The following is a 23181-nucleotide window of genomic DNA, read 5'->3' on the forward strand; positions in this document are numbered from 1 at the left end:
GGCTTCCCAGGTGTTTCAGACGTTAAGGATGTGCCTACCAATGCAGGAAACCAAGAGATGTGGTTCTGTCCCTGGGTCAGGAAGATCCCCTGGAAGATAACTGCAACCCACTTCACAAATCCCATGGACAGAGGAGCCTGGCGGGCTACAGTCCATGGGGCTGCAGAGTTGAATACAGGAGCACACAAAGATCCTTGTGCCTTCTGAACAGCTAGACAAAACTAAACCCTCTTCAGGGATTCTAAAACATCTCTTTGTTGACTTTGAAAGAGCAAGGATGCTCAGGACTACTGTTATAGATGATACTCAATACCAATCACATGGCCAAGTTATGCTAAAGATAATTTTTGAAACACTAAACACAGCATTGGTTTTTACGGTTTTATATCAGATGGGTACTGAGATAAGGATTACAGGTGATACAGTCAGTGGACACATATCCATGTAGTTCTTTCTCAGATGGATCTGAGAAAGTAGTTTCTGAGATGATCTGAGAGTAGTTTCTCTCCAAACTACTAGCATAGTTGGAGAGAAAATAGAGCAAAAAACTAGTAAGGAAATATCTGGCAAGCCAGGGGTTAGGACTCCATGTTTTCACTGCCAAGGGCCCAGGTTCAATCCCTGGTTGGGCAACTAAGATCCCACAAGCTGCATAGTGTGACCAAAAAAACTAAACCAAACAAATACAAATTAACTACCAGCCCCCCTCCACCCAAACAACAAAAAAAACTGGTCAAGCAACACCAACTCCTCACATAGATCTCTTGATTTTATTTGAATACTACTACTAATAATTTTAAAATGCTTTCAAGACTTTCATAACCTTGAAAAGTAGTACATTACCCAATAATGCTGAAGTGCAACAAAAACAAGAGCTCAGAGAGTTTACTGCTGCTCTTGGTATCTGAGATGAACACAACTGTTAAAGGTCTTTTCTGTCAGAACTATTAAAGGTCTTCTCTGCGGTGCCTCTGGCAGAAGAAAATGACAGGATGAAAAAGTCCTGTCATATGACCAAACAAATGAAGCCAAAACTCTGGAGCTGCTGTAAAGGTCATTATAATTTTCAGCAAAAACTTCTGGTTTTTAAAAGTAAAATTTAAAAGCAATAAGGTTGTAACTCACTGAGAAAATTAGATTTGTTCTCTGAATGCAGTGTAATATCCTGGAACATGCTATCAAAACCAGAGTGGTATAATGGAAATAACAGTGAGTTCTAAAGCTAGAAATCAGGATATTGTTTTGCCTTTGAAATGCCTTTGCTCTATGACCTTGAGTAAGTCAATCTCTCTGAATCTCAAGATTCATTTTTTTTTTTTTCCGTAAAATCAGGGATATTTGTTTTACTATCACTCAAGATTTTTAAATTAAATGAGTATTCAAGGCTTAAAACATTAGCAACTTAAAGGGAAAAAGAAAATCCTCTAGATGACATGTCACTTTAGTAATACCTGAGATAATATGGCAAAACCACTACCTATGAATAAAAGACATAATCCTACTGAGAGTATCTTAAAAGACAAATTTATTTATCTCAGTAACAAATTAGACCATCCAGCTGAACAGCAAGATATCATTTTAGATCATTCATCATTTAATTTAACAAATAGTTACCAAAGGCTCTAATACGCCAGTCACTGTTTGCCATCTGATAGCATCGCTTATAATCTAGAGGAGAGAAAAGAAAACCCGGAGCAAAAGTAAATGGAGAAGTTAATAAACAATTTACAAACTATAGTAAAGGAAACACATACAAAAGACTGAGACAGAAAATAGAAGGGGATGCCTATTTCAAATAGGGTGGTTAGGAAAGTATTTTCTAGGAGGGTGAGTTTCAAAGTTAGATCTAAAGGCTGATTAGAACAGTGGGTCAAGTTTGCAGCACTGGGTTGTGAAAGAGCCTGAGGAAGTGCAAAGGATTACTGTAAGTGAAGGTAGCAAATGAGAGGAAGCTGACTCAAGTGAGCTTAGAAAGAAAAGCAGCTGCTGAGCTGTACAGGAAAAAAGTTTAGATTTTAAATGCAAAAATTACTAAAATATTGGTATTAGACAAGATGGCGATTTGCTTTTAAAAAGCCTCGTTACTAGGGTGTTGAGAAATGACTAGAGGCAGCCGACAGAAGCTACTGCTGTGTGAGTGAGTTACAGTGGAAACAGAATGAGAGTAGCTGGACTAAATATATATTTTGGAGATAAAAATGATGGCACCTGCTGAAGGATCAGATACGAGGTGAACAAGATGAAGACATAAGGAATAGGGAAGAATCAAGAATGATTCTTAGATTTTTTGCCTGAATAACTGAAGGAAAGGCAGAGTCATTTACCATTTACAGAAATGGGGACAACTGGGAGAAGGCAGGGTATTATGAGTGCTGTGCTGGAGATGTTAGAAGTTTTTGAGATAAACATCAGGTTTCCTACTGAAGAAATTAAGTATACATCTAGACATGAGGTTCTGGAGGCAGGAGGAACAGTCCAGTCAGTGCTGTTGTTTTAGTCAGTCAGTCACATCCAACTTTTTCGTGACTCCATGGTTTGTAGCCCACCAGGCTCCTCTGTCCATGGGGTTTTCCAGGCAAGAACACTGGAGCAGGTTGCCATTTCTTCTCCAGGGGATCTTCTCGACCCAGGGATTGAACCTTCATCTCCTGCATGGGTAGTCGGATTCTTTACCAGTGCATCACACCAGGGAAACCCATTAGTTCAGTTACAGATACAAACAAACAGCTGATTGCCATTATCTGGAGATTTCATATCCACAAATCCGCCTACTAGCTAAAAGTTATTTCTAACCCCCAAATCAATACTTGTCATTCTTGGACATGCATAGAGTTATGAAAAAATTTGAGTCATTCCACAAGCACATTCCCAGGCAATGCTCTGTTTTAGCTCTCAATATAGGTGTATGAAAGAGAAACTAACTCTAACTGGGGAGCTAGAGAAAAGCTTTATAGTAGAGGTAGCAATGTAGCTGGGCCATTTAAGGATAGGTAGAAATTGGCAGAGACACAGAAAAAGGAGGCCTTTTAGAAGAAATCATATGAACAGAAGAGGGTAATATGAATAGAGAGACACTGACATCTAGCCAATGGTAATGTCTTATGGGTAATGTGCTGATGAGCTCAGCTGTGGCTGACTCTTATGACCCTATGGACTGTAGCCCGCCAGGTTTCTTTGTCCATGGAATTTTTCAGGCAAGAATACTGGAGTGGGTTGCCATTTCCTTCTCCAGGTATGAGAGATAAAATCTAAGACGGGATTAGATTATGAAAAGGCTTGAGAGCCATGCCACTGAATTTCATTCAACAAGTGTTGGGGAATTACTGAAAGGATGTGAACTCGAAAGTTACATGATTAGAGTTGGGCTTCCTAGGTGGTGCTAGTGGTGAAGAATTCACCTGCCAGTGCAAGAGACATTAATTGATGCAGGTTTGACTCCTGGGTTGGAAAGAATCCCTGGAGAAGGGAATGGCTACCCACTCCAGTATTCTTGCTTGTAGAATTCCACGGACTGAGGAGTCTGGTGGGCTACAGTCCACAGGATCGTCAAGAGTCAGACATGACTGAGTGACTAACACTTTAAAAGATTTAACTGGCATGAGTGGGTAGAAAGGATTGGCAACAAAAGGACTGGAAGCAGGAAAACCAGTTAGGATGCTGTTAGGATCGCCTAAGCAAAAGGTAATAAAGTCTGAAAGCAGGGCAGTGGCAGTGAAACTGGAAAAGAAGTAACTCCTACAAAAGACACAGCTTACTATTAGAATGATTTACTGGCTGTAGACAGATGGACCTTACAAAATTTATACCAGATGAGGCAAACACAGCCATTTTTCACTGTAAAAATAAAAAGGTGGCTCACATGGATGTCTTCTAGGCATAAAAAATAGAAGCAAGCTGCATACATACATTGGCGGACATTTTACTGTATTAACATTCAATAACTACTTATCAAGTGCCAACCACTATGCAAGTTATACAGTAGCAAACAAAACACTATTTATTGAGCTTATAGATATTAACAATTGTACTATGGAAAATCTTTATGAAAAATGCATTTTCTTTGATGATGATCTTGGTTACCTGCTTCCAGCTGAAACACAAAGCAGTAACTGCTAAAGACCAGCTATTTGAGATGTTGTTCAGTTGCCAAGTCGTGTCCAAACCTTTGGGACTCCATGGACTATAGCCCACCAGGCTCCTCTGTCCATGGTATTTTCCAGGCAAGAATACTGGAGTGGGTTGCTGTTTACATCCATCTAAATCACTATACAGGTTAAGTCAAGAAAAAAATATTGGGGGCGGTGGGGCTAAAAAAAAAAAAAAAAAAGAAAAAATATTTACTGAGTGTCTACTTAATACTCATGATGAACGAGGTGTCAAGAAAAACATATGTAAGAAAACAGTGATAAGTGATAAGTCCAGTGAAAAGTGTCACCCCCTTGACTTTTAACAGGGGAATGAACACAAAAACCTATGGCAAGGTATTAGGGGATAAAAAGCAAACCAATACAAGAATTAAAAAAAAAAAAAGCTTATGAAGAGATTTTAAAAAGCTAAATGACATCTACTCTATACATAAAAACAGGCAACTAGAAACAAACTGAAAATCTGAGTTGTGAAATCTGGAATGATTTAAGAGAAAACTTAAAAAGGACAAAAATAAATTCAGAATGTCCTTTCAAAAAAACTGTAGTTGACATTCCTGAATCCACTTGAATCAGAATTAAGTATATCCAAAATGTTTATCAGAATGATGTAGTAATAAAAGATAGATTATAAGATTAACATGACTGCACCTAGAAATCTCTCTTACACTTTGAATCTTATGGCACTACTGCAGTCAATGATTTTCAAATAGGCAAGGGAGCTTATTAAAAAAGCAGATTCCCTGGACCTAGCTCCACAGACTCTGAATTTACATCTGTAGTTGGACTCAGGAATCTACACGATTTAACAAGCATTCAAAGTAACTACTGCAAGTAGTTAGGGTGAATAGTCTGAGGAATGCTGCAGTGTTTTACCTCAAGTAAGATCTTCCATTTATAAATAAGATAAGCTAATGGAAGCAAGGTTAAATGCCTCACTTAAGTTTAGAGTTCCAGTTCCTGCCAGGCCAACAGAGTTAAGTCTTCTACCCTCAAGCCTTTGCTATTTCTTCAGCCTTTCCCAATATCCATTTCCTCCCCATTTCAAAGTCAAATTCCATGAAAGGTTTTTCCTGGCTACCTGGACCCTCACTAAGGTTGCACTGTTAAGTTTCTGTTATCTTTTTTCCACAACTGGAAAAGAAGTTCCCTGGGGAACACTGAGCTTTTGCTTTTGTATCCCTTTCACTGTAAGACCCAAGAATATGGTGTTCCTTTTTTACTGCCTTCAATTTGCAAGCAGTATCCTGCTTTTCCCCAAACAGAAACTTAGCAAAGTGCTGAAGCATATGAATACTAACCAACTAATAACTAACTAAATGGAAGCTTGGATTTCTTAACTCTATAAAGCAGTGTTTTTCTGTGGGTCACCCCTCAAATCAAATGTGAAACTAATTTAGTAAGTCACAAATATCATTAAAGAAAAATAGACTAGTGTGTGGGGGGTATTGTAAAATGTTTTCTCTAGGTTGTGGTCAAAACTTTTGAAAGCAGTTTTGTAAACGTTGATAAACTTCTCCAACACATCTTTACTGTTAGGTTGGCAAACATATTTGCTTTTGCAATTAACACTCAACCACCCTGTCAACCTTCCCATTCTCTATTCTCCAAAGCTAATACTGGATTTATTTATTCATTCCCCCTAGCACAAATACTAAGTTTGAGGAGTATTTTTCATCACACAAGTTCCACAGGAGCCTGTCTGTGTTCCTTCTTCAGATGGGTCATCTAAGTATTGTGATGCACTTCGAATGGGCTCTTATTAGCACCTGTCTGTTGACCCAAGTCTGTCTGAAATTCGAGAGGCGCAAACAGGGCTTTGAAATTTTCACAACCTGTTTCATCCACACTGGTCCTAGGCTTATGAATGAATGGAGTTTTTTCAAGATCACCTTCTTTTCTACCTTGGAGCCAGGTTTCCACCATAACATTACTTTCTGGTAAACCTTGATACTCTTTACAAATTTAAATATAAGAGCTTCCAAATCAATTCTATTTTCTCTTCTCCTAACCTAAGGCAGTAGTCATACTAACAAAGTTGTATCCGTTTCTAGTTCTTGTACGTATCTTGCACCCTGTTAACCAGCAGGTCTAATCTAGACCTAATAATGCAGTAATTGTGACTTGTCACAGCTTTAATACAGTGTCATCCTTTGTACTGTTACCAACCATACTCTCATAACTTTAGCTTGAATTCAAATCTGACTTCCTCCATAACTTTGCTAAATTCCTCCAAATCCCTTCCACTCTCTAAACCTCATTTACACTGTTCACACCTCTACAGCACATGTCAGTCCACAAGATATTAGAATTACTTTTGAATCTGTCTCCTATATTAGTTTTCACGACTAACTTTCACGTACATACCGCTCACTGTCCAGCAAAAACCCGAGGGCATTTCTCATAGAACCTTATTGTGCTGAAAAGGTGAGGAGCTAAAACCAGTGGTTACAAAAATAGATTAGGAGTTGTTTCCAATTTTGCACACCCACCATACTCTGGTCAACTATACGCTATTTTTAAAGAAGTAAAATAAAACCATGAAAGTTCTAATGGGAGAACCATGGGGGACATGGCAATCAAGGCTGCAGAAATAAAAGGCGAAGGCACGATAAGACGGTGGTGATGCTCTCTGCCTTTCCACACGTGGTCCGGTAAATGGGCGCCTGATCCCTCTTCTCAGCCCGGCACCATTCTGCTCTGTCATCCTTTTTACCCTATTTCAAAACCTCCCACACCGCTCCGCTGAAGTTGCCTTGGCGCCCTCTCAGAGGGCCGTGTACCCCAAAGTACGTTAGAAGACAGACTCCCTCTTGCCGGGCTCCTGTTCCGGCCTCCAGGGGCCACATGCACCAGAAGCAGAGTGGGCAACCATTTCCCTTCTAGAGCCCTAACTAAAATGGAAGCGCGTCCAGACCTGGGTACCTTTAATCTTCGAGTAAGCCCCAGAGTTTTTAGGTCACCGTTATCTCCTCCACTGCCTCCCACCTCGGCGGGACCTGAGCACGCAGGCTCTTGACTTCCAGGAGCAGTCTTGCCACAACTTCCCAACGCCACCCTAAGGTCCCGTCGGCCTCCGCACACACAGGCAGCCTAACCCTAGTAGGCCTCGGGGTGGGGGGTGGTGTGTGTGCAGCGGCTTGGCATGTCATTCCGGCGGTCAAGGGTCCCCAAACTGTCTCGACCTCCTGGCGGCTTTTACTTAAACGTACCCCTCAAACAGTCTAACTTCCTTCCTCCAAATCGATCTGCCCCACCGGGTCCTATACTTCCTGAGTTTCCACCATTCCCCAAGAAACGTGCCCACCGATCGCCGCCTCCGCCTGGGAGGCTGCATCCCGGCTCTCGACTATGCTCCCTCGGTCCCCTATGCCGAATTCCCGGCGGGGGCGGCTGGGGTTTGGCCTCTCGATCGCTCGACGGGGGTGAGGGGCTCCCCACCCACCGACCACCCCGCCGCTCCTCCCCTACTCACTTTGGGCTTCTCCGGCAATTTCTTCCGGTTCTTCTTCTTTTGCTCCTCGCTCCTGAGATTCTTCAGCACGCCTTGGTCGTCAGCGGCCGGGGCCGGCGCGGCCGCCGCCGCCTCCTCCCGCTTGCGGGGCGGGTTCCTCCGCTTCTTGCGGGCGCCGGCGCAAGCCGCGGCCCAGCCGTAGCCGAGCAGGAAGAGCAGCAGCAGCCCGAGCGCGCCCGTGCCCACCAGGATTACCCAGCCCGGGTACCGCTTCGGCTCCAGCCCCAGGTCGAGGCCCAGCTCGGTGCGCAGAAAGCCCAGGCCGACCGAGAGCATTTCCTGCAGCCGGGCCGAACCGTCCTCGGCCTCCTGGGCCAGCTCGTCCAGCCAGCTCCGTGTAGCCATCTTCCCTCCCCGTCAGGGGGAGCGGGGGGACTCACAGGATGACGCCGGGCCGCTGAGACGCCGTGAAACAGTCGAGGGAAGCGAGGACGCGCCGGGGCCCGACCGCCTCAGGCCGAGCGCATTGCGGCCGCCCCTCGCGCCGGAGCCGGGGATCGGCCGCTGCCGCTGCCAAGAGGACGGGGGGGTGCTCCCCCGGCTCCCCCCTCGTCAGAGCCTCACTCCGCCGCCGCCAGAAGGAGGGGGGCGGCGGGAGGGAGTGTCTCCAGTGGCGGCCGCTAAGCGGCGTCTCCGCGCCAGTGCCGGGCCCCCGCCGTCCTCCCTCGGCGGAACAATGGCGGCTCCGGCCGCGATCCACGCAGCGGGAGGCGACGGGAGGGCGGAGCGGGGCCGCGGGTCACGTGGGCGCCGATGGGTGGGGCGTGGGTGTCACGTGGGCGCGGCGAGGCCGGGCGGGGCGGAGGCCGTTGGAGGGAGCGCGCGGCTGAGGCGGTCGGCGGGGACGTTTTTCGGCGTTTGCCGGAGGCACGCCGAGCACTGGGGACCGGTGATCTGGGCGGGAGGTTGGGAGGGGTTCACTGGGGGAAGCCTCTGCGGAATGGCTGGTGGCCAGGAGCTAGGAGACGTGGCGCTTTGAATGGGTTCAGGGGAGGGGCTCTTGAGGAAGCCTGGGGGCTGCGGCGGGCCGGGGAGGTGGGGGAGCGGGGCTTGCAAGAGGGTGAAGAGCTAGGATGTGAAAGTTGGACTCTGAAGAAAGCTGAGCGCCGAAGCACTGATGCTTTTGAACTGTGGTGTTGGAGAAGACTCTTGATTGAGAGTCCCTTGGACTGCAAGGAGAGCCAACCAGTCCATCCTAAAGGATATCAGTCCTGAATATTCATTGGAAGGACTGATGCTGAAACTCCAATACTTAGGCCCCCTGATGCGAAGAACTGACTCATATGAAAAGACCCTGATGCTGGGAAAGATTGAAGGCGGGAGGAGAAGGGGACGACGGAGGATGAAATGGTTGGATGGCATCACCGACTCAATAGACATGAGTTTGAGTAAACTCCGGGAGTTGGTGATGGACAGGGAGGCTTGGCGTGCTGCAGTCCACGGGGTTACAAAAAGTCGGACACGACTGAGCGACTGAACTGAGTGAGGAACCAGGTCACGGGGTGTAGGTCCAAGTCGCCCTAGTAGCTGTCCGCTTTTCTCCGTTCTTTTTCTGGGAGTAGTGTTGGGGTGGAAGAGGCTTCTACTCACTGGATCACGGATCCAGCTAGACGCTTCCAGAGTTGGGCTCAGTTGAGTCCGAAGCCGGGCACTGTTCTTTCGGGGCCTAGGTTTCGTTCATAAGTTAGGTTTGTCTCAACTTCCACGTTGTGTGTCTACAGTTTGCCTGCCTGACCAAGGGCGCTTTCTAGTGGTTTTCGCTCTTGGCTTTCGTTCCTGTCATTCGCCAGAACTCAAAAAAGTTGGAAGGCACGTGGGCAGTATTATTTTCTTATTGCAGGTTAACAAGAAGTAATGTGAGGCATATTGGATTGTGTTTTACATGTAGATGAAGTAGTTCCTTCGTTGCGTTCTATTTTAAGCTTTTGTGCAAGATCACCGAGAATTTCCAAAAATTCTTTTTTGTATGCTGCGTTGACCATATCTGGGTAACATTAGGAAGAAGTGAATTTTCAGATCTTAAAAATACAGAGATGATATTCACGGCTGCCTTAGGGTTTTGACGTTATATTTCCCTATGAGAAAACCTGATGTGTTATCGTTAAATGATAATTAGAATTTTTAGCAAGTGTCTTAAGTGAACTAAATACAGGCTTTCTCAAAGATTAGAAAGGGGAGTAATAAGTACCCAATGCCAGAAATGTATTTAGGAGTATTTTGACCTACTTTGCAACTGTGTTGTAACACATATTGTGATTAATGAGTGAAAGGGAGTTTGGTAAATAATAAACTGTTACTCTAGCCAAGCTTTATACAGACTTATAATTAAAGACTATAGTTAAAGACAGTGTAAATTACAAGGCCAAAAACTTGGAAGATGTATTTGGAACTACTTTATCTCTAAAAGGTTCCAAATTCCATTTATATTTATGAAAGTAGGTTTACAATTTTACATTTAGGCTTTGGTTCCAGAGACATGAGGGATATCTTTCCTAAGAAGCCCATTCTAGGTGAACACGTGAGGGCTTATGAATTAAGCTATTATACAATAATAGTAGCTGGATATCCCTGTTCTTTGGCAGTCTGGCAAATACTGATTATGTAAAATCCCATCACCTTTTTGTGTGTGTGTGTGATTCTCCTTTGACCTTAAAAAGAAAATGTTTACTGTATATGGTAATACAGATATAATCATTTTTCACATATAGCTTTGTGTCATCTTTTAAAGTATTTTAATTTAAGAACAAAAATGGATTCATACACTAATTACTGTTTTGCATTTAATGACAAATGTAAGGTGACATTTTAGTGACATATTTAATGACATCAGCATTCATGTCACTTGATAGAACCCAGCTGATAAAACTCACCAGGAACGTACTAGTAGCCCCACAATGTTAGGTTTATTAACTTGCTGCAGAATGAAATTTAGGTAAAATTTAAATGAAGCAATGCTTTGAAAGAGTCAAAGCAAAGCAAGCGGTGTCTAAAAGAGATAATATCAAGCCTGGCCTGGAATATCCTAATTCCTTGAAAATGGTAAAGTTAAAAGAAATGTTAGATGTCATTGCTGAAACCTCTCTTCTTGAAGCAATTGGGTTGGGAATGAAGACTCCTAATTCGGAGTCAAAATGACCCATACAATGGAATACCACTCAGAAATAAATACATGAAGCAGCATAAGTGAATCTCAACATAAATATACCGAGTGAAAGAAGCCAGGCAAAAAAGAGTATGTAATGTATGATTTCATTTATATAAAACTAGAAAATGCAAACTGATCTATAGTGACAGCAAATCAGTGGTGATTTGGGGAGGCGAGTGAGAGCAAGGAGTGGTGGGAGGGAGTGATTACAAAGGGGCACTAGGAAACGCTGGGGAGTGATGGATATGTTATCTTTATTCTGGTTTTATGGGCATATGGGTTTTATGGGTTTATATATGTCAAAACTTAGCAAATGTGTACTTTAGATATTGTAGTTTATGTCAAATATACCTCAATAAAACAGTTTACAGTTTTTTGAAAAGTGACCCACGTGGAAGGAACAGCTGCATACAGGAGTGGCGTGCTCCATGTTCACTGATAGTATTTTTAACAAAGTTTTTACCAATCTATAATTTTAAGGATTCTCAGCGGTATATACTTGATGTTAATTTTTTTTTAACAGGTTTGCACAATAAATACTTATTCTATGATCTGGCTCTACTATATAGTTTATTTAACATAGTTTATTATTGGATAGGTTATTTACAAGTTTTTTTGTTGCTGTTCTTGTTTTTTGCCATTAAATGCAATTCTGTCATGAATACGCTTGTAACTAAATAGCTTTGTGAATACCCATAAGAACTTCATGAGGATAGAAATCCTGGCACGGTCATTGCCTGGGCCATAGCCCACAGCATGTAACACTTTTAGTTTGAGAGGTTTTGTTTTTGTTTTTACATCAAGGCAATTTATTAACAAAACAACAATTTGAGGAGTCCTGTTCACCGATGGTGGCCATGGAGACCCCTCTTCCTGCGGGTGCTGTCAGAGGGGATGGGGGTAACATTCTCAATCAGCCCAATCTTCATCCCTGAGCGGGCAAGGGCTCTGAGCGCTGACTGGGCTCCTGGTTCAGGAGTCTTGGTCCTATTTCCTCCTGTGGCCCAGAGTTTGATGTGGAGGGCAGTGATGCCCAGCTCCTTGCATCTCTGGGCTACATCCTAGGCAGCCAACATGGCAGCATATGGAGAGGACTCATCTCAGTCAGCCTTCACCTTACACGGCAGATGGTTTCCTTGCCTGAAAGATCGGTGACATGGACAAAAGTGTCGAACGATGCAAAGGTGTGGCACACACCAAATACATTTTCTTCTTCAGCCACCCGAGGGCCAAGGCTGATGGCCTGTTCTTCCTTTTCTTTCCCCCTGCAAGGTGCCATTTCTGCACATCTCCAGACTCATCACTGGAAAGAGCTTAGTTTGGAAGTTTTAAGAGACCTGAAGAAGTTCTACTTAAAACCTCTCATTTCATAGAAGAGAAGGATGCTTCAGAGGGCTAAGGTTTGTACCACAGAATCAGAGTGGCTGAGTTTGTAGTAGAATCCAGTCTTAACTGTTCTTGACCCCTTGGTTTCTCCTCTTTTTTCCATATACCCAGTGATTAATTCTTGGGATTAGTGTGTTTGTGTTTGTTTGCTCAGACTACCAAAACAAAATTCCATAAACTAGGTAGCCTTAGACAAGATTTCTCACAGTTCTGGAGACTGGAAGTCCAAGATCAGGGGACCTGTTTTCTTCCTGGCATCCAGATGGCCACTTCCTTGCTGTGTCCTCACATGGTGGAGAGACAGCCAGTGAACTCTCTGATGTCTTATAAAGATACTAATCCTGTCAGATAAGGGCCCCACTCTTATGACTTCATTTAACCTTAATTGCTTCCCTAAAGACCTTATCTCCAAGTAACAGTCATGTTAGGGTTAGGGCTCCAACATGTGAATTTGGAGTGGGGACAAACTCACATTTCAGTAAAGCTTCCCAGGTCCCACAGTTGGTAAAGAATCCACTTGCCAATGCAGGAGATGCCAGAGACTCAGGTTTGATTCCTGGGTCCAGAAGATGCCCTGGAGGAGGAAATGGCAACCCACTCCAGTATTCTTGCCTGGAAAATTCCATAGACAAGCCTGGCAGGCTACAGCCCATGGGGTCACAAGGAGTTGGACACATACACACATTATGTGTAGGTTACAAATGAATATATAGTGTTTTTATCTCTTAAATTAGGTTATGGGTACAAGAGTGCTCCTTATCTCAACTTTTTGTATACCTGAGATACTTTGTAATTAAATTTAACTGACAAAAATGACAAAAGCTATAGTTTGCATGGAAGCTAGGCAAAATAATGGAGGCTCCTGTGGCTATACTGTTGTGGGGTTACTGTATCTTATGGTGGGGAATGGTACACTGGACCATGTCTGTGGGTATCCCTTTAGGCCTTTTAACCCCTTTTGCTCTGATTTCATGCTCAGCATGCCACAGCCATTTTGTAATGAGGCATCTTTATTGTAAGATGAGCTGACTTAAGTAATCTGATCCTCTTTGAAGTTATATTTACTAGTGTAAATCATACATTCTCAGTGGAGCAATATTGTTCCCACAGGGGATTTCTCAGTGTTGGCTTTGGGGGCTAAAAAAATGTTTTTTAGTGTACAAAGTACAGATCAATACACTACATGCACAGATATATAATATATATGTGACATTAAAACTTGATAGGAAAGTATCTAAAAAGGCCCTTACAGGAGTGATAATAAAAAAATGATTGAAAAATACTGGTGCAAAGGGAGAAATTGGCACTCTGTCTCATCAGTTAGATGTCTTTGGTTTTAGTTAATCAGTTTCCCTGGATCATTAATTCCATTTTTTTTTTAATATTTATTTGGCTGTGCTGGGTCTTAATTGCGGCTCAGGCTTTTTTCCCTAGTTTTGGGGAGGGAGGGCTGCTCTGCAGTTGCAGCGCGCAGGCTTCTCTTTGTGGTAGCTTCTCTTGTTGCGGGGCACAGGCTCTAGACTTGCAGGCCTCAGTACTTGCTGCTCCCAGGCTCTAGAGCACAGCCTCAATAGTTGGGGCCCACGGGCTCAGTTGTTCCATGGCGTGTGGGATCTTCCCATACTAGCGATTGAACCCCATGTCTCCTCCATTGGTAGGGGGACTCTTCACCACTGAGCCCCCAGGGAAGCCCCTGTTCAATCATTTATTCACTGGACATTTATTGAATCCCAGCTCTTTGGTTTGAATGCATGCTATCTGTCCTCAAAAATCTCAGAGCCTAGTGAGGACAATGGACCCTTTCTTAAATGGCTTTAATGCAGGAGAGTATCACTACAGTAAACTGATTTGAGCATGAAGATTGTACTGGATGCTGTGATGTACCTCCCAGGTCCTGCTTCGTTAATGAAAGAATTTTCCCCCAACTCTGGGAATGTCGCCAGTGAATTTAAGGTTCTTCATTGAGAATTTGAAGATGAAGAAGAAAGGTTAAGAAAGTAAAGTGAAAGTTTATTTAAGCAAGGTTTCTTGCCAGCTGGCCCCTGCCCTCATTTCTCTGCTCATACCTAGCCACCTGCCTACTCTAACAGGAGTATTACCAAGGGCCATCTCTTAGGTGTCAGATTTTGGGGAAATGACTGAGGAAAACTTCCTCAGCAAAGGTCATGTCACCATTCAGGGACAACCTACATCCAGTGACTCATCAGCCTGGGGCTGCACAGTCCTGGCCTTGTCCCACCCTGGGTCAGTTTTGAAAGACCATCCCAGCCCCACAGTACTCCTTGAGCTTGGCTGAGGATTGTTGGTACTGTATCTCAGCTCAGTTCTCGTCCTCCTCAGTCCCGTTTCCTTCTCCTTCCCCTGGTATTGGTTCCAAGAGCGCTTCCTTATGTGCTCATCTAAAAGTCTACTTCACGGGGAACTCAGTCTGTAACAGTTTGATGAGGATTTACAAAGTGATATCACCAAAAAGGGAAAGGTTATTTCTGCATTTGAAGCAGTGGAACACTTTCAAATACTATATATTTAGGTTCAGTCTAGGAGGATGAATGGGATGTTGCTACGAAGAGAAGAGAGTGGAGAGGAGTTTCCAAGCATGAGGACCAGCAAAAGGGAAGGCTTTGGGACATGAGAGAGCATGGGAAGCTTGACTTATGGTGAGCACTATTCTGTAACTAGTGATAGAGTCCTTAAGATTTTGTGGAGGGATTTGAAGAAGAAGGAATTCTTAACGACTCTTAGGTTTCTCACTTCCAATTGGATAGATGGTGGTGCCACTCATTGAAATGGGGAATATTGGAAAAGAGCTACGTTTGGCAACTCGAGATTAGTAGCTTTGTTTTATACACATTGATTTTGAGAGTACAAATTATCCAGATAAGTTATCAAATAGGTAGGTACACGTGGATGTGAACTCCAGGGGAGAGATGAGAGCACGGGATACCCCTTAGTTTCCTTGCTCTGTTCACACTCATTTCTTAATCACTGATGCTTTCTACTCTTACAAACCCTTTGCACCGTGCATGAAATTCATTGGTTGCTTTTCCTAGTTAATTTCCACTTATTCTTCCTATCTCAAGTGAAACATCATTTTCTCCTAGACGCTGTGCCAGGTCACTCCTCATGTTGTGTATATTTATGGCACCATGAAATTTCATAGTACTCATTGAAATTATTTCACACTTATTCATGTGACATTTGCAGAAGACTCAAAAAGTTCTGAGAACATCGAATCAAATCAGTTGCTCAGTCGTGTCCGACTCTTTGCGACCCCATGAATTGCAGCACGCCAAGCCTCCCTGTCCATCACCAACTCCCGGAGTTCACTGAGACTCACGTCCATCGAGTCAGTGATGCCACCCAGCCATCTCATCCTCTGTCATCCCCTTCTCCTCCTGCCTGCAATCCCTCCCAGCATCAGAGTCTTTTCTAATGAGTCAACTCTTCGCATGAGGTGGCCAAAGTACTGGTTTCAGCTTTAGCATCATTCCTTCCAAAGAAATCCCACAAACAGTACCATTTTGGACTGAAAGGGACAAAGAGAGTAGTGAAGAAGGTATGGAACTTCCAAAACTTTACTGGCAAGAGGCAGGCTGAGAAAATTACTCAGTTGCAAACTGCGCTACTTTTCTTGAGAAAAGGAGACTCAGAGCATAAAATCAAGAGTCCAGAGGGTGGAGTTAAGACTCATGGAGAATTATTCTAGACTTTCAAAACTAATCCAGGAACTTTCAACTTTCCTGAGCTGTATTTCAGGATTGCTATGGACAACTGATGCCTTTGTATCTCTAATTTCCCCCCAGTTTGAATGGGAATGTTTGTACCTATTTTCCTTTGCTGTAGCACCATTGTATGGTGGATGTCTAAGGAGAAGAAAACTTGTGTTTAGTTTCACAGTTCCCTCAAACTGAAAGAGATTGTGCTGCAGGAGATACCATGAGCAAAACTACACCTAAGGAGCTTCATCTGTACCTGGACCTGATTTAGATGATGAAATCCTGGATCTGAGCAGATGCTCTAATGGGATGAATATACTGAGGGCCTTAAAAGAGGGTGAATGTGTTTTGCATGTAGAAGTGATGTGAGTCACTGGGGACCAGAGGGTGGACTCTGGTTGGCATTTTCCAAGATGTCCCCAATGATCTCTGCCTTCTGGTATTTATGACTTTGTGTAATCTAATCCCCTTAAGTAATTTCCTTCTGAAAACCAATAAACTACCTTAACAATGAGAGAGAATGTCATTTCTGTGATTCAGTTACAAAAGATTCTGATTTCCATCTGGCAAGCCGACCTTCTCCCTTCATGACTCTGATGAAGCAGGTTGCCGTGTTGAAGAGGCACAAGTGGCAAGGAACTGAGGGCAACAGCCAGTTGCAAACTGTGGCCCTCAGTCCAACAACCAATAAGGACCTGAGTCCTGCCAACAACCATGTAAGTGAGCTTGTAAGCAAGTCTTTCCTCAAGTGATCCTTCAGAGGAGACCCCAGCCCTGGCTTATGCCTTGGTTGCAGCCTTGAAAAGACTTTAGAGGATCTGGAAACTGTGAGCTAGTGCATGGGTTTTAAGTTGCTAAGTTTGTGGTAATTTGTTACACAACAGTAGAACTAATATATCTACGATAGTGTCAAAGTTGGAAAGGGGGCAAAAGTCAGTGTTTGCAGAGCTATGGGGGAACAGACATTCTCGTACAGTGTTGATGAGAGTAAATAGGCACACAGCTTTCTGAAGGCAGTTTGGCAACATAGACATTTTAAAAATCCAAAGCTCAAAAGGCAAATGATTTTTTGATTCAGCAGAATCCATTGCTAAGAAATTGTCCACAAGAAATAATCAGACCAATACACAAAAGTGGAATCACATAGTCATTACATTGTAGTTTACAATCTCAAATAATTGGAAGCAACCAAAGGAAGCGATTGTTTGAATGTGTTGTGACATATATAAGGATAGGAATATTACGCAGCCATTAAAGAATATGACCTATATCTATGTATATCAATTATTCACTGACATGAGAAGCCTACCTCTTAAGTGAAAACATCAGGTTACAGAAAAACATGGGTATCACATCATTACAATTTTAGAATATGTGCATGTATATACATGGATTGAGAGGCATCTGGAAAGACAATCCCTCTAATCTGTACAGCAGCGTACAGCAGTAGGATTTTCTTGGAGGTTTTTTTTAAAAACACTTTTTTCTTTATACTCTTCTAAATTGTTTGAATATTTTCTGTGAACATATGTGCTTAGTCACTCAGTTATGTCTGACTCTTTGTGACCCCATGGACTGTCACCTGCCAGGCTCCTCTGTCCATGGGATTCTCCAGGCAAGGATACTGGAGTGGGTTGCCATTTCCTCCTCCAGGGTATCTTCCTGACCCAGGGATCAAACCTGTGTCTCCTGCTTTGGCAGGTGGATTCTTTACCTGTGCGTGACCTGGGAAGCCCAAATCTGAAGCAGTGGGAACTATTTTGTATGGTACACATTTGGGCTTCACCCATGGCAAGGTTATAGCAGGAATCTGCCCAGAGAGCCCAACTTCTGTCTTCTGAAATATTCTTTCCTTCCTTCTTCCTAAAAGGTTTTATTCATCTTTCAAAAATTGGAAAAAACTTATTATTGACCAATAGAAAAATTTCTCACAAGAGGATAATCATTTTCATGTATATATATATATATATATATATATATATATATATAAATTTAGTATAAATTTAAAATGCCTCCCTGGGAAATGCTTCCTAAGAGTTATAATATTTACTTAAGTATTCTGTTTCATTTAGGCCTATTTTGCTGCATAATGCCACCACTAAACTTTAAGATATGCTGATTCATGTCATAACCAGTGGCTTCGAAGGTTTCTGTTAAGTTTTCAAAGGTATTTTTGAACTTGGGAAAACTTTATTACTAAAAGGAAAAACTTCTTTAAAATGTGGTGAGTCACCTCTGCTGGATGAGAGAAAAAAAAATTCCTCAAACCTCATTTGAGACCTAATGTTTGTAAAAATGAGTAGCTATTTTGGTGGCTGAGCAGAAAGGAAAGACACAGGTGTCTGTTCTGGCAAAGACCAAAATCTTTATGTAAATTAGTAACCTCAGATACTCAAAAACTGACCAAAGAATTGATACTATAGTAGTTCTTGCCTGGAGAATCTCAGGGACGGGGGAGCCTGATGGGCTGCCATCTATGGGGTCGCACAGAGTTGGACATGACTGAAGTGACTTAGCAGCAACCTCAGATACTCAAAAACTGACCAAAGAATTGATACTGTAACTGGAAAGGTAAACTTGGCAGTTAGTAAGCTATATCTAATAAATCCTAAGTTTGACAAATCACTTGGACTCAATGAGTTTTTGTTTGTTTGTTGTTTTGTTTTTGCTCAGGGTATGGTGCAAGTTTTGTCTGTGCTATGACTCTTATTCCTGATGAGTTATTTTGTGAGTGCATGTAGAGAATTTTACTTCCCTGAAGCTGAAGCCTGGTAGTTAGAGAATAGGGCCTATTTGGTGAGAATGAGGGTAACGGCTTAGTCAGCTTGGGCTGCCTTGTAACAGAGGACCGGCAGCTGGATGGCCTAAACAACAGAAATTAATTTTCTCATAGATCTTGTGACTGAAAGTGTATTAATGTGCCCTCAAGGCTGTTTCTGTGGAGGCCTCTCTCCTAGGCTGCAGACAGCTGCCTTCTTGCTGTGTCTTCACATGGCCTTTTGTCTGCGTGTGTGTGGGGAGAGAGAAATCTCTGGTGTCTCTTCCTCTTCTTTGTCCTGTTTGTTTGTTTTTTGGCTGTACTGCACAGCTTGCAGGATCTTAGTTCCCCAACCAGGGATCAAACCCGGGGCTCCCAGCAGTGAGAACGTTGAGGCCTAAACACTGTTCTGCAAGGGAATTCCTTCTTCTTCTTCTCAAAAGGACCTTAGTCCTGTCTGATCAGGACTCCACCCTTACAGCCTCACTTAACCCCAGTTACCTCCTGAAAGGCAGTGTCTCCAAATGCAGTCACACTGGGGGTTAGGGTTCCACTGTAGGAATTTTAGAGGGGACACAATTCAGTCCATAACACAGGATAAGATCTGGGATTGTTCTTTGGAGTCTTTAAAGGCAAAAATACCATAAAATTGATTTGCTGGTATCTCTTACTAGAACATAAGCACCATGGGGGCTGACTTGTGTACTGTGGCACCCCTAGCACTTACTGCACTAGGCACTATTAATATAAACGTTTGTTTAACTAATGAATTAACAAACGTGGTGACTGAAGAGTAAGATGGGGTGGAGGCTGTTGGCAGTGATCTGATATGTGAGGTACCCAGTGCCTAAATCCAGTGGTGGTAGAAATGAGATGAAGTGTGACATGTGACAGAATGTGAGATAAAGGGAAGAGAAGTATCATGGATGATTGACTTTCTGTTTTTGAGTGACATGGTGATCATGATTCCATTAGTGGCAAAAGAGAAGTTGAGAGAGATTAATTTATTACCATGAATCCTCATTTATTACCATGAATCTGCCACTCCTTGGACGTGGGGACAAGGAGCTCCTCTCGGCCGCCTTCCCTGACCTCGGACGCGGGGTTGCTCCTCTCGGCCGCTCCTGGCTGTCGTAGCCTGGCGCTCTTGGTCACCGCCCCTGACCTCGGGCGAGGGGTAGCTCCTCTCCGCCACGCTTCTGCGGGGTCCGTTGCATCCGCCGCACTACAAACGTAAAAGATTGTTAAATATAGATTTAGAGTAATTTGTTTATATCTGCTAAGAGGATTTAGCAACAGGAAATCATTTATCTTGAATGACTGGAATGTTTTTTTCTAGTTTGTGCCCTAACTGTTCCAAAAAGAATCAAGTTCAGTATTCAGGTACACTTTCTCTTAACAGACAATGTTAATATTCTATACAAGTAGACAGCACTGTGTGTAACCTTGAGAATAGGGTTTGTTTTACCCAAACTTGAATTTTTATAATTAGCTGATAAAATGACCATTCTGAGCTATTGCCTGATTTTAACACCCACCCATTTTAGCAAAGTTGCCGTGTCTCTCTGTACAGAAATGTGTGTATTTCTTTGAGTATTTTATTGTTCCTTGATGGAAATGCTCTGCAACAGCTAGAGAAAATGAAATAGCAATTAGCAAGTAAAAGCATAATGTTAAACAAGTGAAATTGTAAAGTGTTTCAGTTAGGGTACAGAATAAGCTGCTGTTAACAAAGACAGGTGTTTAAACAATATAGAATCATATAGAATTTAATAGTCTAATTAATTTCTCATATAATATTGTTAGGTTGGCTCCTTCTATCCTGCAATTCAACCTGTGGCCCTAAAATATTAGCCTCATCTGTGTGGTCCTATGGAGAAGGCAATGGCACCCCACTCCAGTACTCTTGCCTGGAAAATCCCATGGGCGGAGGAGCCTGGTAGGCTGCAGTCCATGGGGTCGCTAAGAGTCGGACACGACTGAGCGACTTCACTTTCACTTTTCACTTTCATGCATTGGAGAAGGAAATGGCAACCCACTCCAGTGTTCTTGCCTGGAGAATCCCAGGGACCAGGGAGCCTGCTGGGCTGCTGTCTCTGGGGTCTCACAGAGTCGGACACGACTGAAGTGACTTAGCAGTAGCAGTAGCGTGGTCCTAGATGGCATGTTGCCACGTCTAACTTCTAGGCACTAAGAAGGGAGAAGAAGGAGTAGGATGAAAAGACGCATCTTCTGGGTCTTCCCTGGTAGCCCAGTGGCTAAGACTCCATAGTTCCAGTGCAGTTGGGGTTCAACCTCTGGCCAGGGAACTGGATTCCACATGCTGCGAGTGACCTGTATTGGCTATCTCCTGAAGCGCCAGAGTCACTATGGCTTGAGATGTTTGATATCAGACCAGGACTAAGTAGCTGTATGCTTGGGCTTCCATGAGGAATCCTCCAAGTCTTACAGGACACATTTCATTTAGTAGTCTAGGACAGCCCGTAGGGACCTCTGACAGCTCTAAGATGCCATAACTTCCTTCTGGCTTCTGTGGCATGAATTTTTTTTTTTTTTTCGCTGAAGGCATTCCTTTAGGTTAAGCCATAGCAGTGAAGATATTGTCTGTGAATATGTTTTCTGGGAGGGGAAGGGAGTGGGATATTGTACCACTGATTTAATCCTTTAGCTCATAACCAGTTATAACTGACCTGTTTATTCCATTACCTGATTGGCACTCAGAGGGTAAGAGAAGCTTGAATAAGTATTTTGGCAACAATACAGTCTGAATGACCATTGGCTGTTTTGAGGGTGATAAGCTAAATTATGCAGAGTATATCATGCAAATGCTGGGCTGGATGAATCACAAGCTGAAATAAAGATTGCTGGGAGGAATACCAACAACAGCCTCAGATATGCTGATGATACCACTCTAATGTAGAAAGCAAAGAGGAACTAAAGAGCCTTTTGATGAAGGTGAAAAAGGAAAGTGAAAAAACAGGCTTAAAACTCAGCATTCTAAAAACTAAGATCATGGCATCTGATGGTCCTATCACTTTGTGGCAAATGGAAAGGGAAAAAGTGGAAGCAGTGACAGATTTTATTTTCTTGGGCTCCAAAATCACTGTAGGCGGTGACTTGTTCAGTCGCTCAGTTGTGTCTGACTCTCTGACACCCCATGAACTGCAGCATTCCAGGCCTCCCTGTCCATCACCAACTCCCAGAGCTCACTCAAACTCATGTCTGTTGAGTCGGTGATGCCATCCACCATCTCACCCTCTGTCGTCCCCTTCTCGTCCTGCCTTCAATTTTTCCCAGCATCTGGGTCTTTTCAGATGAGTCAGTTCTTCGAATCAGGTGGCCAAAGTATTGGAGCTTCAGCTTCAGCATCAGTCCTTCCAGTGAATATTCAGCACTGGTTTCCTTTAGGATTGACTGGTTTCATCTTGCAGTCCAAGGGACTTTCAAGAGTCTTCTCCAGCACCACAGTTCGAAAACATAACTTCTTTGGCACTCAGCTTTTTTTTATTGTTCTCACGTCCATACACGATTACTGGAAAAACCATAGCTTTGACTCTATGGACCTTTGTAGGCAAAGTAATGTCTCTACTTTTTAATACCCTGTCTAGGTTTGTCATCGCTTTTCTTCCAAGGAGCAAGCGTCTTTTAATTTCATGGCTACAATCACCATCCACACTGATTTTGAAGTCCAAGAAAATAAAGTCTGTCACTGTTTCCATTGTTTCCTCATCTATTTACCATGAAGTTATGGGACTGGATGCCATGATATTCGTTTTTTTGAATGTTGAGTTTTAAGCCAGCCTTTTCACTCTTCTCTTTCACCTTCATCAAGAGACCCTTTAGTTACTCTTTGCTTTCTGCCATAAAGGTGGTGTCATATGCATATCTGAAGTTATTGATATTTCTCCCTATCTTGATTCCAGCTTGTGCTTCATCCAGCCCAGCATTTCACATGATGTACTCTGCATAGAAGTTAAATAAGTAGGGTGACAATATATAGCCTTGACCTACTCCTTTCCCAATTTTGAACCAGTCCATTGTTCCATGTCCAGTTCTAATTGTTGCTTCAGACCTGCATACAGGTTTCACAGGAGGCAGGTAAGGTGGTCTGGTATTCCCATCTCTTAAAGAATTTTCCACAGTTTGTTGTGATCTACACAGTCAAAGGCTTTAGCATAGTCAATGAAGCAGAAGTAGATGTTTTTCTGGAGTTCTCTTGCTTTTTCTATGATCCAACAAATGTTGGCAATTTGATCTCTGGTTCCTCTGCCTTTTCTAAATCTGGCTTGTACATCTGTAAGTTCTTGGTTCACATACTGTTGAAGCCTAGCTTGAAGGATTTTGGGTATTACTTTACTAGTTTGTGAAATGAGTGCAGTTCATTGACTGCAGCCATCAAATTAAAAGACGCCCTCCTTGGAAGGAAAGCTATGACAAACCTAGACGGCTTATTAAAAAGCAGAGACATCACTTCGTTGACAAAGGTTCATATAGTCCAAGCTGTGATTTTTTCCAAT

General features: G+C 43.0%; 1 protein-coding gene and 1 pseudogene across 5 annotated transcripts in view; both read right to left on the reverse strand.

The window, feature by feature from the left end:
- The window catches only part of MTDH (metadherin), a 54552-nt gene extending 46194 nt beyond the window's left edge, over positions 1 to 8358 (reverse strand). For 2 of the 5 annotated variants that reach the window (XM_055546602.1, XM_055546597.1), the window contains exon 1: positions 7621 to 8354. In XM_055546602.1, the coding sequence (XP_055402577.1) occupies positions 7621 to 8004 (384 nt within the window). In that variant the 5' untranslated portion in view covers positions 8005 to 8354. Of the gene's footprint in view, positions 1 to 7620 lie in introns of all 5 variants that reach the window. The other 3 variants (XM_055546600.1, XM_055546601.1, XM_055546598.1) reach the window with 3 other exon arrangements.
- Positions 8359 to 11646: 3288 nt separating this feature from the next.
- Positions 11647 to 12083, reverse strand: LOC129626919 (40S ribosomal protein S14-like; annotated as a pseudogene).
- Positions 12084 to 23181: the final 11098 nt, after the last annotated feature.

The sequence above is a fragment of the Bubalus kerabau genome, chromosome 14 (assembly GCF_029407905.1).
Source record: "Bubalus kerabau isolate K-KA32 ecotype Philippines breed swamp buffalo chromosome 14, PCC_UOA_SB_1v2, whole genome shotgun sequence".
Lineage (NCBI taxonomy): Eukaryota > Metazoa > Chordata > Mammalia > Artiodactyla > Bovidae > Bubalus > Bubalus kerabau.